This window comes from Rhinatrema bivittatum, chromosome 8 (assembly GCF_901001135.1).
Source record: "Rhinatrema bivittatum chromosome 8, aRhiBiv1.1, whole genome shotgun sequence".
In the NCBI taxonomy this organism is placed as follows: Eukaryota; Metazoa; Chordata; class Amphibia; order Gymnophiona; family Rhinatrematidae; genus Rhinatrema; species Rhinatrema bivittatum.
In genome coordinates this window covers 176,629,792-176,647,652 of record NC_042622.1, presented here as the reverse complement: position 1 = coordinate 176,647,652, position 17,861 = coordinate 176,629,792, and the positions used below count along the sequence as shown (strand labels likewise).

At 41.1% G+C, this 17,861-nt stretch overlaps 1 protein-coding gene across 1 annotated transcript; it reads left to right on the top strand.

Annotated features, from left to right (window-relative positions):
* The first annotated feature begins 337 nt into the window (after positions 1-337).
* On the top strand, positions 338-17,249 carry TBX2 (T-box transcription factor 2). The gene is made up of 7 exons (XM_029612325.1): positions 338-705; positions 1,865-2,132; positions 5,885-6,031; positions 7,767-7,843; positions 8,134-8,303; positions 10,162-10,733; positions 15,555-17,249. Exons 1-7 carry the CDS (start codon positions 338-340, stop codon positions 15,993-15,995), a joined length of 2,043 nt encoding a protein of 680 aa, XP_029468185.1. The 3' UTR covers positions 15,996-17,249.
* Positions 17,250-17,861: the final 612 nt, after the last annotated feature.

Genomic DNA, 17,861 nt, shown 5'->3' with positions numbered 1-17,861 from the left:
CGGACTTGCTCTGCGCTCAGGAAACTCGCCGGCCGCCTTCCGCCTGCCTCCCGTGCAGAGCTGAGGGAGCCCTCGCTGCGCCTTTCCAGCCCTCGCTCCGTTCTTCCAGCTCTGCCGTCGCTCCTCTCCTCTCCTCCCCCCCTTTTCCAAAATCCACCACGATTCTTCTTGCTGTTGGGTTGTTGTTGTCTTTTTTTTTTTTTTTCCGGGTTGTTTTGTTTTGTTTTTGTTTTTTTTTGGCCAGAGACTTTAGCCAGTTTTGTTTTGTTTTGTTGATTTTTATTTTTTTTTTTGCAAGGTCCTGTTTTTTTTCCCTCCTGGATTTTTGGATGCACCGATGAGAGATCCAGCTTTCCCGGGGACTGCCATGGCTTACCACCCTTTCCACGCTCCCAGAGCAGCCGATTTCCCCATGTCCGCTTTCCTGGCAGCGGCTCAGCCCTCCTTCTTCCCGGCCCTGGCGCTGCCTCCGTCGGCCCTGGCGAAGCCCATCCCGGACCCGAGCCTGGCGGGCGCGGCGGAGACGGGGCTCCACGTCTCGGCGCTGGGGCACCACCACCACCAGGCAGCCCACCTGCGCTCCCTGAAGAGCCTGGAGCCCGAGGAGGAGGTGGAGGACGATCCCAAAGTGACTCTGGAAGCCAAGGACCTTTGGGACCAGTTTCACAAGCTGGGCACCGAGATGGTGATCACCAAATCGGGAAGGTAAGCAGACCCAGCCACAGACCTTCCCTGGCCTCTTACTCTTCTTTTGGTTTTTTGTTTTGTTTTTTTCTCTTGCACATCCACCAACACTTGCAAAATGTGGGCAGATTGTCAATATTATTACACGGGGGAGGGGTGACTTTATCTCCCACCCTTCCATACCATTTGATGGATTTTTCACTCCCTATCAAGTTAGAAATGCAAAAGGACACATTCACAGATTGATCAAGTTTTAAAGTAATAGTAAACGACCAATGTCAAATGGCTCGAGCTGAAGAGAAAATAGAATGACATATCGGCAGTCTTCGGTTTTGAATGTAGGCATGATTGATTATTACATTTTGTTTGCTCACAAATTTAGATCATGTATCAGATTTTAAGTTTGTAGGCTAACATTTTATAAAAATGTTTCGCCTACATGCATACCTTTGAGTTTGACTTTTTAAAAATAGGTTGTATGTAGCACAGGTCTGGAAATGTTTTGTAAAATAATTTGTTGAAATGAAGCGGGACGCTGTTATTTCTCATGTTTTCAAAATCCTTCCACGTAGCACAACACCGCACCTCAAATGTTAGGTGGAGTACAACTTATGTAAACTTCAAAAAATTACAACCCTAAAGATGACTTTCTTTTATTTATGCTTGGACGAATAAAAAAATACCAAAACAAAACAAAACACTTTCATGACAGTCGGGGATTAAAACTTCCGCCGGTTTCACTGTCAACATTGTAATATGGACAGTCCCCTGATGCTGTTATAATACTGTGGTCAATTTATATAGGGAGTGAGACTTTATGGGAACAATTTACAGAGCTCTAGAAAAAGAAATGTCTTTTAGTTTATCATGTTCCAGAAATGTATTTTGAAAATGAGAGGAAGGCCACCTAAAGGGAGGTATCCTCCTGTTATATTCAACAGCAAACTATTAAAAGCAGCCCACACGAACTGAGCTTAGTGTGGCCTGTTCGTTTCTATTGGAATTCGGACGATGCCTACAGATGCATTCATTCACCCATCGTTGAATGTTCGTGAGGTTTTTGGTACAATAATTCTGTTTCCTTCACGAAAGGATGCACGGGCAGGGTAAATAATTATGTAATCTTTTCATCCCTCCCTCCCTCCCTCTTCCTCCTTCGCCCCTCTTGTCTCTTCTGCAGGAGAATGTTCCCTCCGTTTAAAGTGCGCGTGAGCGGCCTGGATAAGAAGGCCAAGTACATTTTGTTAATGGACATAGTAGCCGCGGACGACTGCCGGTATAAGTTTCACAATTCTCGCTGGATGGTGGCCGGGAAAGCCGATCCGGAAATGCCCAAGCGCATGTACATTCACCCGGACAGCCCTGCCACGGGGGAGCAGTGGATGGCAAAACCGGTTGCGTTCCATAAACTGAAACTCACCAACAATATATCAGACAAGCATGGGTTTGTAAGTATGGGCGGCACCTCTTGAATGACCTTAATATCGTATCCTCTCTGGGACTGCAGGTGAAACCTTGCAATCAGCATGCATCTCCCTGTATCCGCATTTAGGATGACCAAAAGATCTCCCCAGATTTGCAGTGCGCTGAGCTAGATACACAGGATGAGGAGAGAAAAGTGGCAAAGCCTCTTAACGTTTGGCATTCATTCACTGATAGATCCCAGCACAACCATTCATTTTATGATATATTTGCGTTGGAAAATATAAATAGAAAGCAAACAGAATGCGATACCACCTTTCTGGGATACAGGCCCATCTCTTACGAAATGGACTTTTAAATAATGGATCTTCATTGATTTGACTAGCTATACAATTAATATAGGTGTTGCAATATATATTCTCGGTTTGGATACAAAAGCAAAATAAATGTTACTATTTGACAGAGTAAGGGGGAGCTTTCTATAAATAATTAGCTTCTATGTTTTTAAAAATCAGATTTAAATTACCTGCAATTCATGTTTATTGCCTGTACATTTTCTTACCTCTTTTTTTTTTTTTTTAAATACTCAGATACAAATAGTCATCCTGTGGTCTGTAAAGAATTCTGCAAAATATTTTGTTTGAATAATTGATTATTTATATAATTGATTTTGTTCATGCATATTGTCTCTTTGTGGTACCTTGCTAAGAGTTCTCACAGGTAAATGCGACCGGTACAAAATCTAAATAGATTATATTAGTTACATTTGATGTTCAACGACAAGAGAATTCATGAGATATCCATGTGATATATACACAGGCTAGCCCTGCAAGTGCAAATGTTGTAGAATGTGTAGATATGGTCTAAGTACTTTGTGTGTTGCAGACAGACCTCGTATTGTCATGGGCTTGGAAATATGGAGTGGATGCTGTTAATATCTCTCTTTAAGCTCCAACTTCCTGCTATTGCAAAGCAGGTTGGAAAATTTAGTTCATGGGCAGGAACTAATTATCCCGGACAATACTTTGGAGACGGTCAGTTTGCTATGCGCCTACTAGTTGCAATAACTATAAATATGATTCTTTACAACGGAAACGAGTCTAGCATGCATTTCATAAGTGATTTATTGGACTATTAATGCAATTATTAGGCACTGATATCTAAAGATTTGTGGTGTGATTAGATATTTAGTTTGATCGGCCTACAAAAGAAACTATTAAAGCCAGAGGTAATTTAAGCAACAAATAGCCTATTTTATTTTGGCCACATATCTTGCAGTAGTTTAACAAGCTATGCTTTCGCTTAAAAAAAAAAAAAGAAGATTTTTCCAAACTTTTAGACCATGCTCTTGCTGACGTTAGAAGAATTTTGATAGCCTGCCTTTTAAATCTGTAAAAAATGTTTGGGATTAAATAAAGCTGCTGAAATGAGGTCAGAGAGACAGGAATTGTCTGAGTGGGTTTTTTGTGTGAATGGGAAAGGCTTCCTGCTTTGACCCTTGGCGTCTCCCTGGATCACTTAACTTTTGGTGGAGGCGGCCAGAAGCAATAAGGACAAATATGTGTCCATTTATTTCAGGCCTCAAGTACTTTTGCTGAATCTCCCTGAAGTATAATTTCACCGTGGGGGCAGGGGCAGAGAATGAAGTCAAGCCGACAAAGACCAAGTAGCCATGACTACAGGTGCGCGTTACAGAGGCAGAGTCTGCAGGCATAAACGTAGGGTCTCTTGTGAATGGCAAATGTTAAATCCTGGAGGGGCGCGGAGAAGCAGAAAACACGAACGGAAGCTGCCTCTGTAATATTTAGGGAAGTCCGATACGTTATCGGTGTTTCGTTATGGTGGATAGCCCTGTGTACTGCATGCTTTCCTTGGCAAAGGCTATAGTGAAAAGAGCTTTTTTTTTTAACGTACCTATTCATTTCATCATTGATTTTTTTTTAACTTAGAAAAAAAAATCGAAGCTTTTTTATCAGCACTTTATGAGAATTGCTAGTGAACGGTGCGCTTATAAGATTAGGACAGATGTCTCTGCCTTTTGACAAGCATTGAAGGAGCCAGATGAAAGATAACTATTCAATGTTTTGTTTGGGTAATTTTATTTTTATTTTATTTATGGGTTTTTCTATACCGATATTCGTTTAGTAACTTCAGATCGGTTTACAGACAACTTGAAATTAGCAACAGTGCTTTACAATTGTAGTTAATGACCAGTATAGTTAACAGAAAAAAGAGTTGGTGAACAAGGGTAGAATAGGCATAACAGGGGTAAAACTATGTAAAAAAGGAGACTAAATAGTATAAATATTATGGTAAGGAAGAAGAGGGGGACAGAGGTAATCAACAAAGTAGAGTAAATATATTATAACTTCATGAATACAATTATTAAATTATGCAGACTTAATGTACAGGGTTGAGAGTGGTGTAAAGGGGTATACAGCCGGGAGGGCTGTTTATTGTGTAATGCAGGTAGCTTATTGTAATATGGTAATTAACTGGTTTTGGCGACTTTGTACTACCTTCTTGTGTCAGTTAATCGATTTTAGAGGTGTAGTTAGAATCCAAGTCAAGGAAAGTAATAAACCATGAGGGGAATAAGGCCTAAAACAGATTTCCCCGCATGGGATGAGGGGAAATCCCTTGTTTTACCTAGAAAGCGGTATATCGTTGATCTTTCTAAAGCCCTTTGCAAACCCATATATAGATTTATTTTTTTTTTAAAGAACACAGTTGATTCAACCAGAATGTGTATCTAAACTTCAGTGATTTATCTTCCCGCTCTGGAAGTTGGGAGTGTGCTCAGTCTGAAAACCCAGAGCTTAATCAATGCCCATCTGGTACTCTGATCCCAGCCAAGAACGATAGTGCATCGCCTAGCAGAGGATGGGACATTTTGTGTTTGTATTGTTTTATTAGAAATCCCTCCTAGAGTAACGCTGGTGCAGCATTCATCAGAAAGATTAAGAGTTTGGGATTTTTTTTATTTTTATTTTTTCAGTGTGACGTTATTGCAGCAAAATGGCTTCATAATCCGGCTATAATTTTTTATTCTGCGCTAGAGTGTATTTTATCTTTATTATACCTTGTGCAATTGTATTTCAACTCACAGGAAGACATTTTGGGCCCCATTCGCTTTCATTCCGTGCTCCCTAGGGAAAACTCTTGACAGGGAAGCCTTCAGTCCGTTCGCTCCTAGTTCCATAGGTACCGTATTACCCACACGGGTAACATTTTGTAGGCAAGCAGGTAAGGTATAAAGGAAACGTTGAAGGAGAAAGATCCCAAGTGGCGTTGCATCTTCATAAACGCCTGCAATGACTGCTGAGGTTGCCCTGGCCTGCAATAGAGTAAACCAGTTTACCAGTTGGTAGAAAACTTTCTTAATTTTCTTAGAGCCTAAAAGATTTTGGAGGAGAATTTGATTTAAAAAAAATACAAAAACCGGACAGTATTAAAGCTTTATTTAATTTCCTCTGATTTTAAGGACATTTACTACTAGTAAGAATGTTTAGTCTGATTTACTTAGTGCTTGCTAGCGTTTTGTACCGAGGGCAATAATCCACAATGAACTGTATCCTACAGTATGTTGTTGTTTTTTTCTCAGCAGAATTTATTTTAACAGATATTTTCCATTTACCCCAAGAGGATCCCGGCTGTACTTTTTTTTTTTTTTTTAATTAAAACAACAACAAAGAAGCCTCGATTTACAAACAAAATTGGCCATCCCGTAATTATTTTGACGCCTAACCTTGCTGACTCTGAATCTGGTGTTTTGCAGACGATCCTGAACTCCATGCACAAGTACCAGCCCAGGTTTCACATCGTGCGGGCCAATGATATCCTGAAGCTCCCTTACAGCACCTTTCGGACCTACGTGTTCCCAGAAACCGATTTCATAGCGGTGACCGCCTATCAGAACGACAAGGTAAGCGAGACTCTCGTCCCGCCCGGCGCAGACGCCATCGCAAAGCTCGCAAACGCGCTAATAAGCACAAAAGGCTTGCTCGGATCCCTTCTCAGGACGCTAGGAAAAAAAATATTCTTTGCAAAATGCCATTTTGGATCGTTTTAATTTTTTGCAAAAGTTCCTTTATGCTAATAGATATAATAAAATGCAGTTTAATCTCTGTTCTCGCTGGAGGCAAAACAAACCCAAAGCCTGAATTTATGATCTGTTATTTCAATCTGCGCGAACTGCCCTTCCCCCCCCTAAAAAAAAAGGTTCACAAAAAACGCAGTCTTCTGGCCTGAAAGGAAAGGACTTAGGTCAGCCAATCCCCATTTGTACTTTTTTGCAGTAAATTTCTTCTCCGCTTTCTAGTTACATGAAAACGAAAACATCTGCCATGGAAGCTGAGAAATAATATAAATGGATCTGCCAACACATGTTTCTGAATTTAGAACAATCGGGAGTTTTAAAAAAATTATCTGAAATACTCACGCTGCCCTTCATAGAAAAAAAAACCCCCAGAGATGTACAGATTTCATAACATATACAATGTTTTAAATCGGAATGACCTTTTGACCTTCTGGCGATACCAGCCTAGTATTTACATTTTACCATAGGACGTTGTATTTGCTGTCTGCGGAGACGGTCACGGAGCGCCCCTACCCAAAATAAAAGTCTTTCTCTGCTCGGACCCCGACCCACACCTCCACCTCTTGCTATTCATGTTGACAACTCGGTCTGAGGAGGGGGTCCTGGCGGGCCTTGTTCCCATCGTGAACTTTAGGGCAAGAGTCACAACCGATTACAGAACACTTAGGCCTCAGGGCTGCCCAGCGCATATAACAGCACGTGCATCCCAGCGCGCGCACTGCGGATTGCACGCAAGAGTGCGATGTCCCTCCCACGCACCGGCAAAGCATAGGAACATAGGTGCAACGCTTTCACAAGCCACATTGTAATACACTCGCGCTGCAGATTATGGACGTTTAAAGATCAGGATCTTCTGTCCTGGGCTGAGACTACAGCGTTAGTCTCAGCACTGATACAGTGCGATTTAGGGGTTTGATCAGGGCAAGTCACTCTGGAGGTGCAGGGCGTCCTGGAATTGTATCGGACAGGAATAAGCAGTGTTGTTGGGTTTTTGTTTTTTTTTACCAATATAATGTAAGAAAGATCGGACATGCATTTTTAAAGCTCGCACGGAGGGGACATATTTCAAAAGTATGAATTATTAATCGCCCTGTGTCGCCAGCACATAAGTCAGTCTTCTGTGAGATAAGAATAGCTTTTAACCAACACAGCAATGCTTCGTCGCCATCTTCTCCCCAGGGGGCCGTGAAAAATAACTTCCTATCATTAAAACTCGATTAATAATTCAGGCCAAACCTCAGCATCATTTTTAATAAAGCATGTGGTGTGTTAAATCGGGGATTTTGTGTGTGGAGCTGTTTGAAACAGACCCGAGATAGGGGAATGACATTCTGCACAGCTGAACTTTTAACAGTTCACCCAACCACAGAATTTTTGCTGATCGTGAATTTAAACAAGAATGGTTTTCTTGAAAAAAAAAATAAAAATCATATGCAGAGCTGCAATAAGCTATAAATACACATTCTGTGGAGTAATTCTCTTCATTATGTAGAGAATGGCGCAGTATCGAGCCTTACCTACCGAGGGTGCACAGAAACACAATGTTTGGTTTGTTTTTCAGATCACACAACTCAAAATCGATAATAATCCTTTTGCAAAAGGGTTCAGAGACACAGGGAATGGAAGGCGAGAAAAGAGGTAATTCGGGGAACATTTTTAATACCTAACCACGTATAATATCTATCCCACCAAGAAAATTAACCTTAGAGGTTTAGAGAAAACTTGCTGTATATGTATTTTTTTTTTACATTTACATTCTGAAGATGATATTATCTCTCGCCTCTTGTGGGTTTTGCGTAATAATTATTCTACAGATAGAAACATTGGTGAGTTGTGTTTTCTTCCTGGCCCGACCTCTGCGGCTTGCTCCAAGGCACTGGTCCTGTTTAGTTGTGTGCATGATTGTGTCCCTTTGTGTGTCCCACAAGGAAACAGCTGACGCTCCCCTCCCTGCGGATGTACGAAGAGCAGTGCAAAGCTGACCGAGATGGGGGAGAATCGGACGCCTCCTCCTGCGATCCAGCTTCAGGCCGGGACATTTTGAACTCTCCCCTCAGTACCGAGCCCAGTCCCCTGAGGCTGAACCGAAACATCAGAGGTGAAGATTTTCTTTGAAACTTCCACGTATTGTTCAGACAGCAGCTCTGTCATAAGTGGTTAGGGTGAATGCAGACCCTCTCTGCTGTTACCACTCGCTTTTTCCCAAATCTTTTCTCGGAAACCCCGCTCCGTATTCTCCAGATTTGATTTAACCCCTAACCCCAGGCCACATTATTTCATCAGGGACATTTTATCTCAGGTTTCCCACATTCTGTCCAAATCCTGCTTTTTTTCCCCCCTTTTTCAAAAAGTATTCCGCATTTTTTTTTCAAACCTTGCTCTCTCCTCTCCCATTAATTTTTACCTGCAAGTTTAAAATTAACTTATTGTACAAACCTGACATACTTTAATATTCTGTATTCATTTATTTTAAATATTCCTTACCCGTCCTTCCTTAGTTCGGGTATGTCAGCATGCTCAAATACAATTTGGAACCTATGTAATGCCAGACTCAAGTTTAATTTATAAAATTCATTAATCTTCCCTGTTCACTAAATAATTGTAAAGTCTTTATGAGTTGAATTGGTATATATTTTATTAATAACGAACAATATAATTTTATTTACAGCTGAAGTTTTCTATTCTGACCTTTCTTTTAAAACAACCAACAATACAAGTACATTTTACAGCGATTCTTTACATTACTGTAGTTTTATTTTTAAGTACACTATGAAGACCGGTGCTTTTTATTCATAATCTGGGGGAGGGAGGGGCTTTCTACCTTCCGCCAGAGTTTTTCTCTGCCTCGAGGACTGGGGATAAAAGGACGATGAGCAATAGGTTTTATAATGGTCCTCTTTCCCCCTCTGTATCTGCATTTTAGGTCTCTTCTCTTGACATAACTATAAAACAGACTCCAGTCTCCTAATTCACCAGTAAATACGATTTCCATAGCATAGCCCAGGCCTGCAGAGTTGAAACCCTTTCCAGTTATTAAATCAGTAATTTAAGTAAAACCTTAAACTATTTTCCCTAGTCCGAATCTACCAAAATATTCTGCAGTTCCCGCGTGTGAAGTGAAACCGGCCCTGAACGCGATGTCTGGGCGCTGCCTTCTCTCTGGTGCTTCTGCGCTAGCAGGGCGGGTTATTGATTTTATCTCTAGTAAGAACACTTCTCAGAAGGGAAGTCTATCGATCTCTTAATAATTTGTACTTGAATGGAAAGGGCCAGAAAAACAGGGGGACGGGGGAGCTGCAGAGCAAAAAATGGCAGCTTCATGTATATATATATATTTTATTTTTATGTGGGTATAAAACTCTCATGCAGGTTATCACCTAGGCGTCCATATTTCTCTCAATTCAACATATTCGCCCAAGATGCAGACAAACCTTAAAATGTTCTTTTTTTTACATCCGCCTTTGCATATTTAAATAAATAAAAAAACAAGGATCTGTTAACGCATTTATATCATTGATGCCCTTTAAACTGTGCCGGCCCTTATAAACTGCATTTCCCCCAATCAAGTCACCTTTGTGAGAGATCTCAGGGCATCTTCTGCTTCCTTGAAAGGTTATTTCTATTTCTACAGAATGACCACCCTGGGAAGGCAGGCTGGGTTTGGATCCGAAATGTTTTGTGCTGTGAAGGGAAAGGGCGCAGGTGTTGGATGAAAATGGCAGCGCTTGGTCGCCGTCTAAGACCTGGGGAGGAGGGAGGGGGAGGGGGGACCTTCCACTTCGTTTTGTTGAAAACCAATATGGATCTTTCTAAAAAGAAAGTAAAGCAGTCAGGAATTGTCTGCCTGGAGTGGCAGGAAAGGGATAAAGCAGCCCACAGGTTCCACTTGAAATGTCATTTGGGGGGCTTAGCTCTGCTTCTCAATTAATGGCCAGGACGTTTCCTTTTGAATGCAGATGAAAAGTCGGGTCTGGACAGTGACCCGGAGCTGGAGAAACCCGAGGAGCGATCTGCTGGAAGCCGCAGCCCCGGCGAGCCCTCCACCCCGAGCAGTCCCCGGCTCGAGGAGCGAGGGAAGGAGAAAGCCAGCCCTGAGAAGAAGGACCTGTCCCCCGGCTACCGAAAGGAGCCCGAAAGCCTTTTCGGCGCCCGAAACGCGGAGAGGGAGAGCCTGGAGAGCCGGAGGAAAGAAGACAGCAAGAAGGACGCGGAGTGTGGCAACCTGGGCAAGGACAACTTTTCGCCCTTGATGGTCCAGACTGATAGCCCACCCCATCTAAGTGCTAGCCACTTGCAGAGCTTAGCTCTGTCTGGCATCCACGGGCAGCAGTTTTTTAACCCGCTCGGCGCCGGGCAGCCATTGTTTATCCACCCCGGACAGTTTACCATGGCCCCCGGGGCCTTCTCAGCCGTGGGCATGGGACACTTATTGGCCTCAATGACCGGAGGCGGCAGCCTAGAGACTGGAGCCACGGGGACAGCAGCCGCCTTCCCGTTTCACTTATCCCAGCACATGCTGGCTTCTCAGGTAAGAAGGCTCTCTCTTTACCAAAAGATCGTTTGCTCTACCTAGGCTGAAACAGTAAAAAATAAAAAAATAAAAAAATAGAAACGTTACCTTTTTAACATGCCACACAAATAAATGTTTGAAATCCTCCACTTCCCCAGTGAAATCTGAACTTGGATTCTGTTTAGTCCTTAACCGAGATATGCTTTTAACCATTTTCTAGTCGATTGGATTTGTTGCTAGGTTTTCAAATATCGCTGGGCGTTTTCACTGTCTGAAAGAAAAGTAAGGTGATGGTCTCATCGACCCAGAGTACTAAGTATTCTGGGTCAGCAAGAAGTGAGCTGCTCAGGGGCTGCCGTGCTGAAGCTGATATTGGATACCAGTGGTTGGTTTTACCAGCTCCCTTCAATTGGACTCATTATATGTGTGTCGTATACACATGCAACATGCATGCACATATTCATATATACAAATGTTTGTGGTGCACACTCTGATCCCTGTAGGAGAACAACATAAATGTGGTCTTTTACCTTTAATAATTATTCAGCCCATTTACACAGAGGCCTGCCGTAATACTATCATTAATAAGAAATTGTAGCTCCTTCACATTTGACAGATGAGCTTCCGCTAAATTCTAGACTGTAAAATGAATGCAGGCCTTTTACATATAACAAAGATGTTTTAAAAAGCAACAACTTTGTTGCTGTTTCTGTCCATTTGTGTAATACTCAATATATGTGTTCATGCTGTATTTTCAAAGAAAATAAATATCTATCCTAGAAACCTTTGAGTTTTGTCGGAGACCTTACATTTGTAAAGTCCATAATGTGGACACAAAAAGGTCAGCTTTGGTTGATCTTTAGATCGTGCCTTATCATGGTTATGCAAGCAGAATTCATATTTAGATGAAAAATACGCAGAAAATTACTTTTCCAAGTAGAGGAGAACAGAGAGGAAGACACTCAAAGGGCCGCTGCTATCTTGCAGCGGGTGGGAAAAGTGTTTAGTACACTTGGCTCTTAATGTGAAAGTCTTTTCTATTAGGGCACCAAGCTTACTAAACCTGACTCCATTTAAGCTGTGGTGATTATTTTATGCCTGCTCCCCCGATTCTAGTAAGAGATTTCCCTCGGAGTTTTAAAGAAGCGTAGCTCAATTTTTCCTAGACAGGTTTGTTAAAATAAAAAATGTTTGTGTGTTCATTTCCAGAAGTGCCAGAACCAGTCCAGTGTCTGTTTGTAAAACTTCAGTGTAGGGTATTACTGTGCAATCATGCCCTATCCAGTTTTCATGGTTAAACTCGGAAGAAAGATACGGGGGAATAGATTATTTGGGTGATATAGTGCCGGGTGGAGTTGCCTTTCCTATTGAGTTATAGTGTTTCAGAACAGTTACATATGTAGTAGCCTAGCTGAATAGGCTGAAAGAAGAGATGAGGTCTGTGGATGCCAATCTTCCTCTAGCTGCCTGAACAGCCATTTCTACATGGCAATCCAGAGGAAATAAAATAATTAAAAATAAAACAAAAACCAAAAACAGTGGCCAGTTCTTCAGTACTGTGAAGGATCCTTCAAGAGCCCAAATACAATCAGTAACTTAAGACTCTGGACCAGCATTTTCTCTGGCGCTAACTACGCCTCTATAATCATTGAGCATTTTCTCCTCCTAAAACACCTCCAATTTCATTTTAAGTTGCTTGGACAAAATGTACTAATCATTTTTCTCATAGACACAGAATGAGGGAAACCCCTGGCCCTCAGTGCTGGAGCCATGAGTGGCTTCCCCGCCAAAAGGGTCCCTAATTTCTCCACCTGACTGCAGAGCTCCAGGAGCCAGTGCTCACATTGGTCTGGAGAAAAAGGGACCCACCAGCTTGCCACAATTCCAGTGCACCCTCTGTGCATAATTCTAAGGTGGAATCCACCACTTTCTGAGACTAAGAATCCTCTCCTTCAGAGGTGGTTATATACTTTTTCCTTTAGCCTATGGATTCCTTGATTTTGTATTACCTGCAAGATCTCATTAATCTCCCTTGTGGTATTTGTACACTGCCGGAGAGAGTGCCCTTTAAACATTGACCTAAACTGCTAGAACCATTCGCTACTTCATTTATTTTCTACTCTTTACCTATATGAATAGTAATATTAATTATATGTCCCAACTGGTACATTTAAGTCTTATTTCAATTGTTTTTTTTTGTATTTCTAGAATTGTAAAGTGAAACAAACCATGATGGTTACATTCAATCTATCATAGGAGTGGGGGGTCACCGTAGTCCATCTGTGCATAATTTGCATAGTTAAGAGAAATGTCACCTTTTGCCATTGCCTCTAGTAGTCTATCAATATATCTGAGCAATTAGATGCTCACAGGACATAGATATGGTTATAAACTCAACAAGAAAATGAATGGCTTTATTAAGATATTCTTGGAGTTTCACACCGTGACTTTGAGTTATTGAAACACAGCAAGGGAAAAAGGCTTTAGCAAACAGAATCAAACCTTCCTCCTTGGCCCTTTTAATACTGGCCGTGCCCACTCTCTTCTTGCAAGGTGCTTGGACATTCTGATCTCAAGTTAGTTACAATAAAAATCAGAATCTAAACTTGCGTCTGAGGGCGGCTGACTCCATGTGAAAACCACTCTCCTCTCTCTCCACGCACTGTCAGCCGGGTTAGAAAAGAGGCATTGCCCGGGATTGGGGGTTTTAGGTTAGGGGAGTAAAGCAGTGCAGGTACAGGGGATTTGGAAAAGCCTGCTTGCTGTTTCTATCCACCTCGGCTGCCCACGCAGATAGCAGGTGCAACACATGGGGGTGGTTTTTTTTAGCACGCTAACTACCTGGCTAGATCCTCTATGGAAATGAACTAGAAGGGCACTGGATAAAAGGGTCCAGGGACTGTGTAATTGCATGGGCAATTAAAAAATTGCTGCCACCATGTTTACTTTTGCAATCTTCCTTCTATCAGATCTTTATTCATTTCCTCTGTGTCTTTCTCTGAATTTTCTTAATTAACTATGGAGTGGGTGGGGGACTTTAAGGAAATGTAGTAGAGTTTATAGTAGAGCTTAGGGTGTTTGGATGATTTTTTAATAGTAAATTCTTTACAAAATAAAATATTTGCTGATATCATTAGCATCATCCCAGTTGGACACTGATATGGTTCTGGCCCAGTAAGAAACTGATGCACAGGTTTTCATCTTATTAAGAATGTACTAATGCCCAAAGTGGGTTACAATTTAACATAAAATACAATTTCATCAACTGCCATAGCAAAGACAGTATAAATAATCCCCTTCCCAGAAATAACCACTTCCAACACACAGCTTAACTCACAATAACAAAAATAGCCCATACACACATAACATAAAATAAAATCAAACAAATTAATAACTACTATAAAAACATATCTACCAAATAAAAAGCCTAGTCCCAATCCAATTAAAGTTTTGTTAAAAAATATTGACTTATTCCTCTCTGCAATTTAAATAATACTAGGATCCATATTGGATCTGGAAAAAAATGGGTTTGGATTCTAGATTTGATTATTTACCTTTCCAAATCCAAGTTCAAGGCAAGTATTATTCAGGTATAGTAGATATGTCCCTGTTCCAGAAGGGTAACAATCTAAGAGGATAACTTTTAAACAGCACCACACTATGGCACATACATGTGTATATAGGCTGGCATAGATTTATTATACTATTTGATAACCCGTGCATAATATAAAATATGCGTATTTCTACCTCATAAAATATGTGCATATGTTTGCTTATGTATGAATACATGCAATGCAATGAAAGCAAGTATTTCAATGCATTGAACACATACTATTCCTACCTATTTTAAAAGTATATGTATGTATATTTTACACATGAAAATAAAGAAGGATTTACACAGGTTAAGTTGGTATATTTTAATACATGTGTGTGTAATTTACATTATCAGTTTACCAATTAAACCACCAGTTCTCCCAGTCCTTTTCCAGGTCATTGAGACCCTCTTTCAGCCTGAACTCTTTCCAGTTCACCCAGTCTTCCCACCCAGCCAATAGTACGCAATAAACACATTTAATATCATGTATGCAAAATAATTAGCAGTATAAAATGACATAAGTTGGCAAATGTACATGAATAAGTATCTTTTAAAATAGCAACTTATGTACATAAATGTTGGCCCTGCCTGGAGCTTCCCCTTTTCATGCACGCATATTTGCACAAGAAAGCAAAAATACATGTGTATAGTTGATGTTTATAAAATAGTATGTAGGTGAGCAGAGGTTACTTAGGTGCATATATGCTAATTTTTATACCTGTGACTGTTTGAAAACGTATTCCTAAGTTTATATGTGAGTGAAATTGTCAAAGTACACAAGTAGCACTAGGCTACTTCTTCACTTCTTTGGAGATTCTGATAGGCTTTCATTGAATGTCAAATTCTAGCCAAAGATGATGTGGTACATCTTAAAATGGTTCCTGTGTGATCTCAAAAGCTCTCCTACAACAATATGTTCACATATTTGTTATGTTTGTTTAAAACAAAAAGTTAATACAATTTGAATTTTAACAATACAATGTTGACATGGATCTGGGGCTCAGGTGTGAAGTATCTACACCTCATGTAACGGTGTGTGAATATTATAATCACAGCATTTCTGCATGTCATTTCTCTCTGAGTAATTTGTTCCTTCATGTTGTGCATGCTCCTGAAGATTTATTATGGTTCATAATATTGGTGGAATATATTTTCCGTGACCCTAACGGAGGGAGGTGATTGAAAGTGAACATGAATGAAGGAATACGTTCTAAGCATGTTGCATATTTTCTGTGTCTTTCCAGGGGATTCCAATGCCCACTTTTGGAGGACTGTTTCCATATCCTTATACCTACATGGCGGCAGCGGCGGCGGCAGCATCAGCCATGCCTGCCACCAGCTCCCTCTCCAGGAATCCATTCCTCAGCAGTGCCCGGCCTCGCCTCCGCTTCAGCCCTTACCAGATCCCCGTCGCCATCCCTCCCAGCACCAACCTCCTTACCACGGGACTGCCAGCCGGCCTGAACCCCGGATCCGAAAGCTCCAAGCCAGGCAGCAGCAGAGAGTCCAGCCCTCTCCCGGAGCCGCCGGTGCACAAATCCAGCAACCAGAGGTCCATTTCCAGGTCCCTGTCTCCCAAAACCCCCATTAAAGATTCCATTAACGAGCTGCAGAATATCCAAAGACTAGTCAGTGGACTGGACAGCCAGAGAGAATTGTCTCCTGGTAGGGAGTCTTCCAAGTGACCACGGAAGTCAACTCATTTCCCCAAGCAGAAGGCCTGCAAAGCACTGGGATTGTGTATAGCACAGTATATATATTTATTGAATGGGGCAACGATCAAAAGACCAGAGGCAGAAATGGTGGCTTCTGTAAAAACATTCCTCTGTACCTCCCCCCCCCCCTTCCTCCTCAGACGATAGCAGTTGGAAGAAGAGAAATAAAGGACATAGCATTTCAATGGTGACAGAGACACAAGCCAAACATCTTCTAGAGAAGAAAATATGGAAAATGTTTTCATTACTTTGACTGAAAACAGTTCTGGCACTAAACCACAAAAATGAAGACCTCAGAGGAAGAGCCAGTTTGAAGGATCTGCTGGGTTTCACCTCCTTTCCATGCAGTGCAGGCTGGCAGAGTGACACAGGGTAGGGTCCCCGGGGGGAGAAGGAACAGGCACATGCCAGGCAGGACTTTCTTTCCACTGAAGCCGGAGGAATGGACCAATTCAGGCTAAGGGAGAGACTGAAGAGAGAGTACACGAGCATTTCTGTGCTGATTGTAAAACGCTAACAAATAATAATAGTACAAAACAAACTGAATTGGAAACGACTGCCTCCAACATGGAGCTTAAAGGTATGAGGAGACCGAAACCCATTGGTACAGAGAGGCATAGAGGTTTCTGATCTACCTGTGTACCACAAATATTTATGAAATAAATAGTAATTTGTGTAAATAAGCTATAATGATCCCAGAATATGCAAATTGGTATTAATTTATTCAGAGTTGTACATGGTGTGTATATAATATTTAGATTTTAACTCATGGCATTTAAGAATCTTTTTTTTTTCATTTCACATGATACATATATATTGTAAATGGAAATACATATTTAGCTCTTTGTGGCAAGGTGATGATTAACTGTGTTTTAAATATTGTTTATCCCACCTGTTCTTTAGGACAAATACGTGCCATTATTACACTTTTAAAGCATTCAAGTATAATTTAATTATTGAGGGATGTTCGGGACACAAATATTTCATCACATAGTTAAGCATCCTTACAGTGCAGGGATAGAAATTGCAAGGATTTAACCTCAGGTTTTCTTTTTTCTTTTTTTGTCCATTCCAGTACAAAATAAAATTGAATTATCACTTGGATTGTATGCTATATTTGTTTTTAAAAACATGATTTTAAAATGTGCTGGGTATTCGGGTATCTATCTCTTAATATTTTTTTGATGAATTCTGTCACATCTTTCAATAAAAAGAAAATATTTGAAGAAACTCCAGCGTTTCATGCTCTTCTTGGCTTTCAGGATTTCAGCGGGAGGTCCGTTTGGCAGGATATATCAAAGCGTGGCTTCGGTACATAACTAGTTCCAGCTTAGTCAATTCGGAAAGGTTCCATAGGTCAGTAGTTCTCAACCCCGTCCCGGAGGCGCACCTAACCCAGCTAGTTTTCAGGATATCTGTAACAAATATGTATTACACAATACATTGGAGATCTAGGGTATACAAATTTTGTTTCCTGTCTGTTTACTGTGCCTGTCTTGAGAAGCAAGCGGGTTAGATATGCTTACAGGACAAGGTTGAGAGCCACCTCTAGATTACAATCAGAGGTATTACTAACTGAGGCATTAGAGAGATTTCATTTGCAGGTGTCACTATTCACCACTGATTTTTCGAGCAATAAAAATGTGTACATTTCAGCACACTGTACCTGTTCTGATCATATTTTCTACACATTGTACAGTTTTACTATGGGTGTGAGTCCATACATAGCCATAATAAAACGCACAACATATATTTAAAATTTAAATTTAATGAAATAAAACTGGGTTTCCCCCTTCCTGTGTGCATAGATTTCAGCAATACCCATTCTGTGAAAGA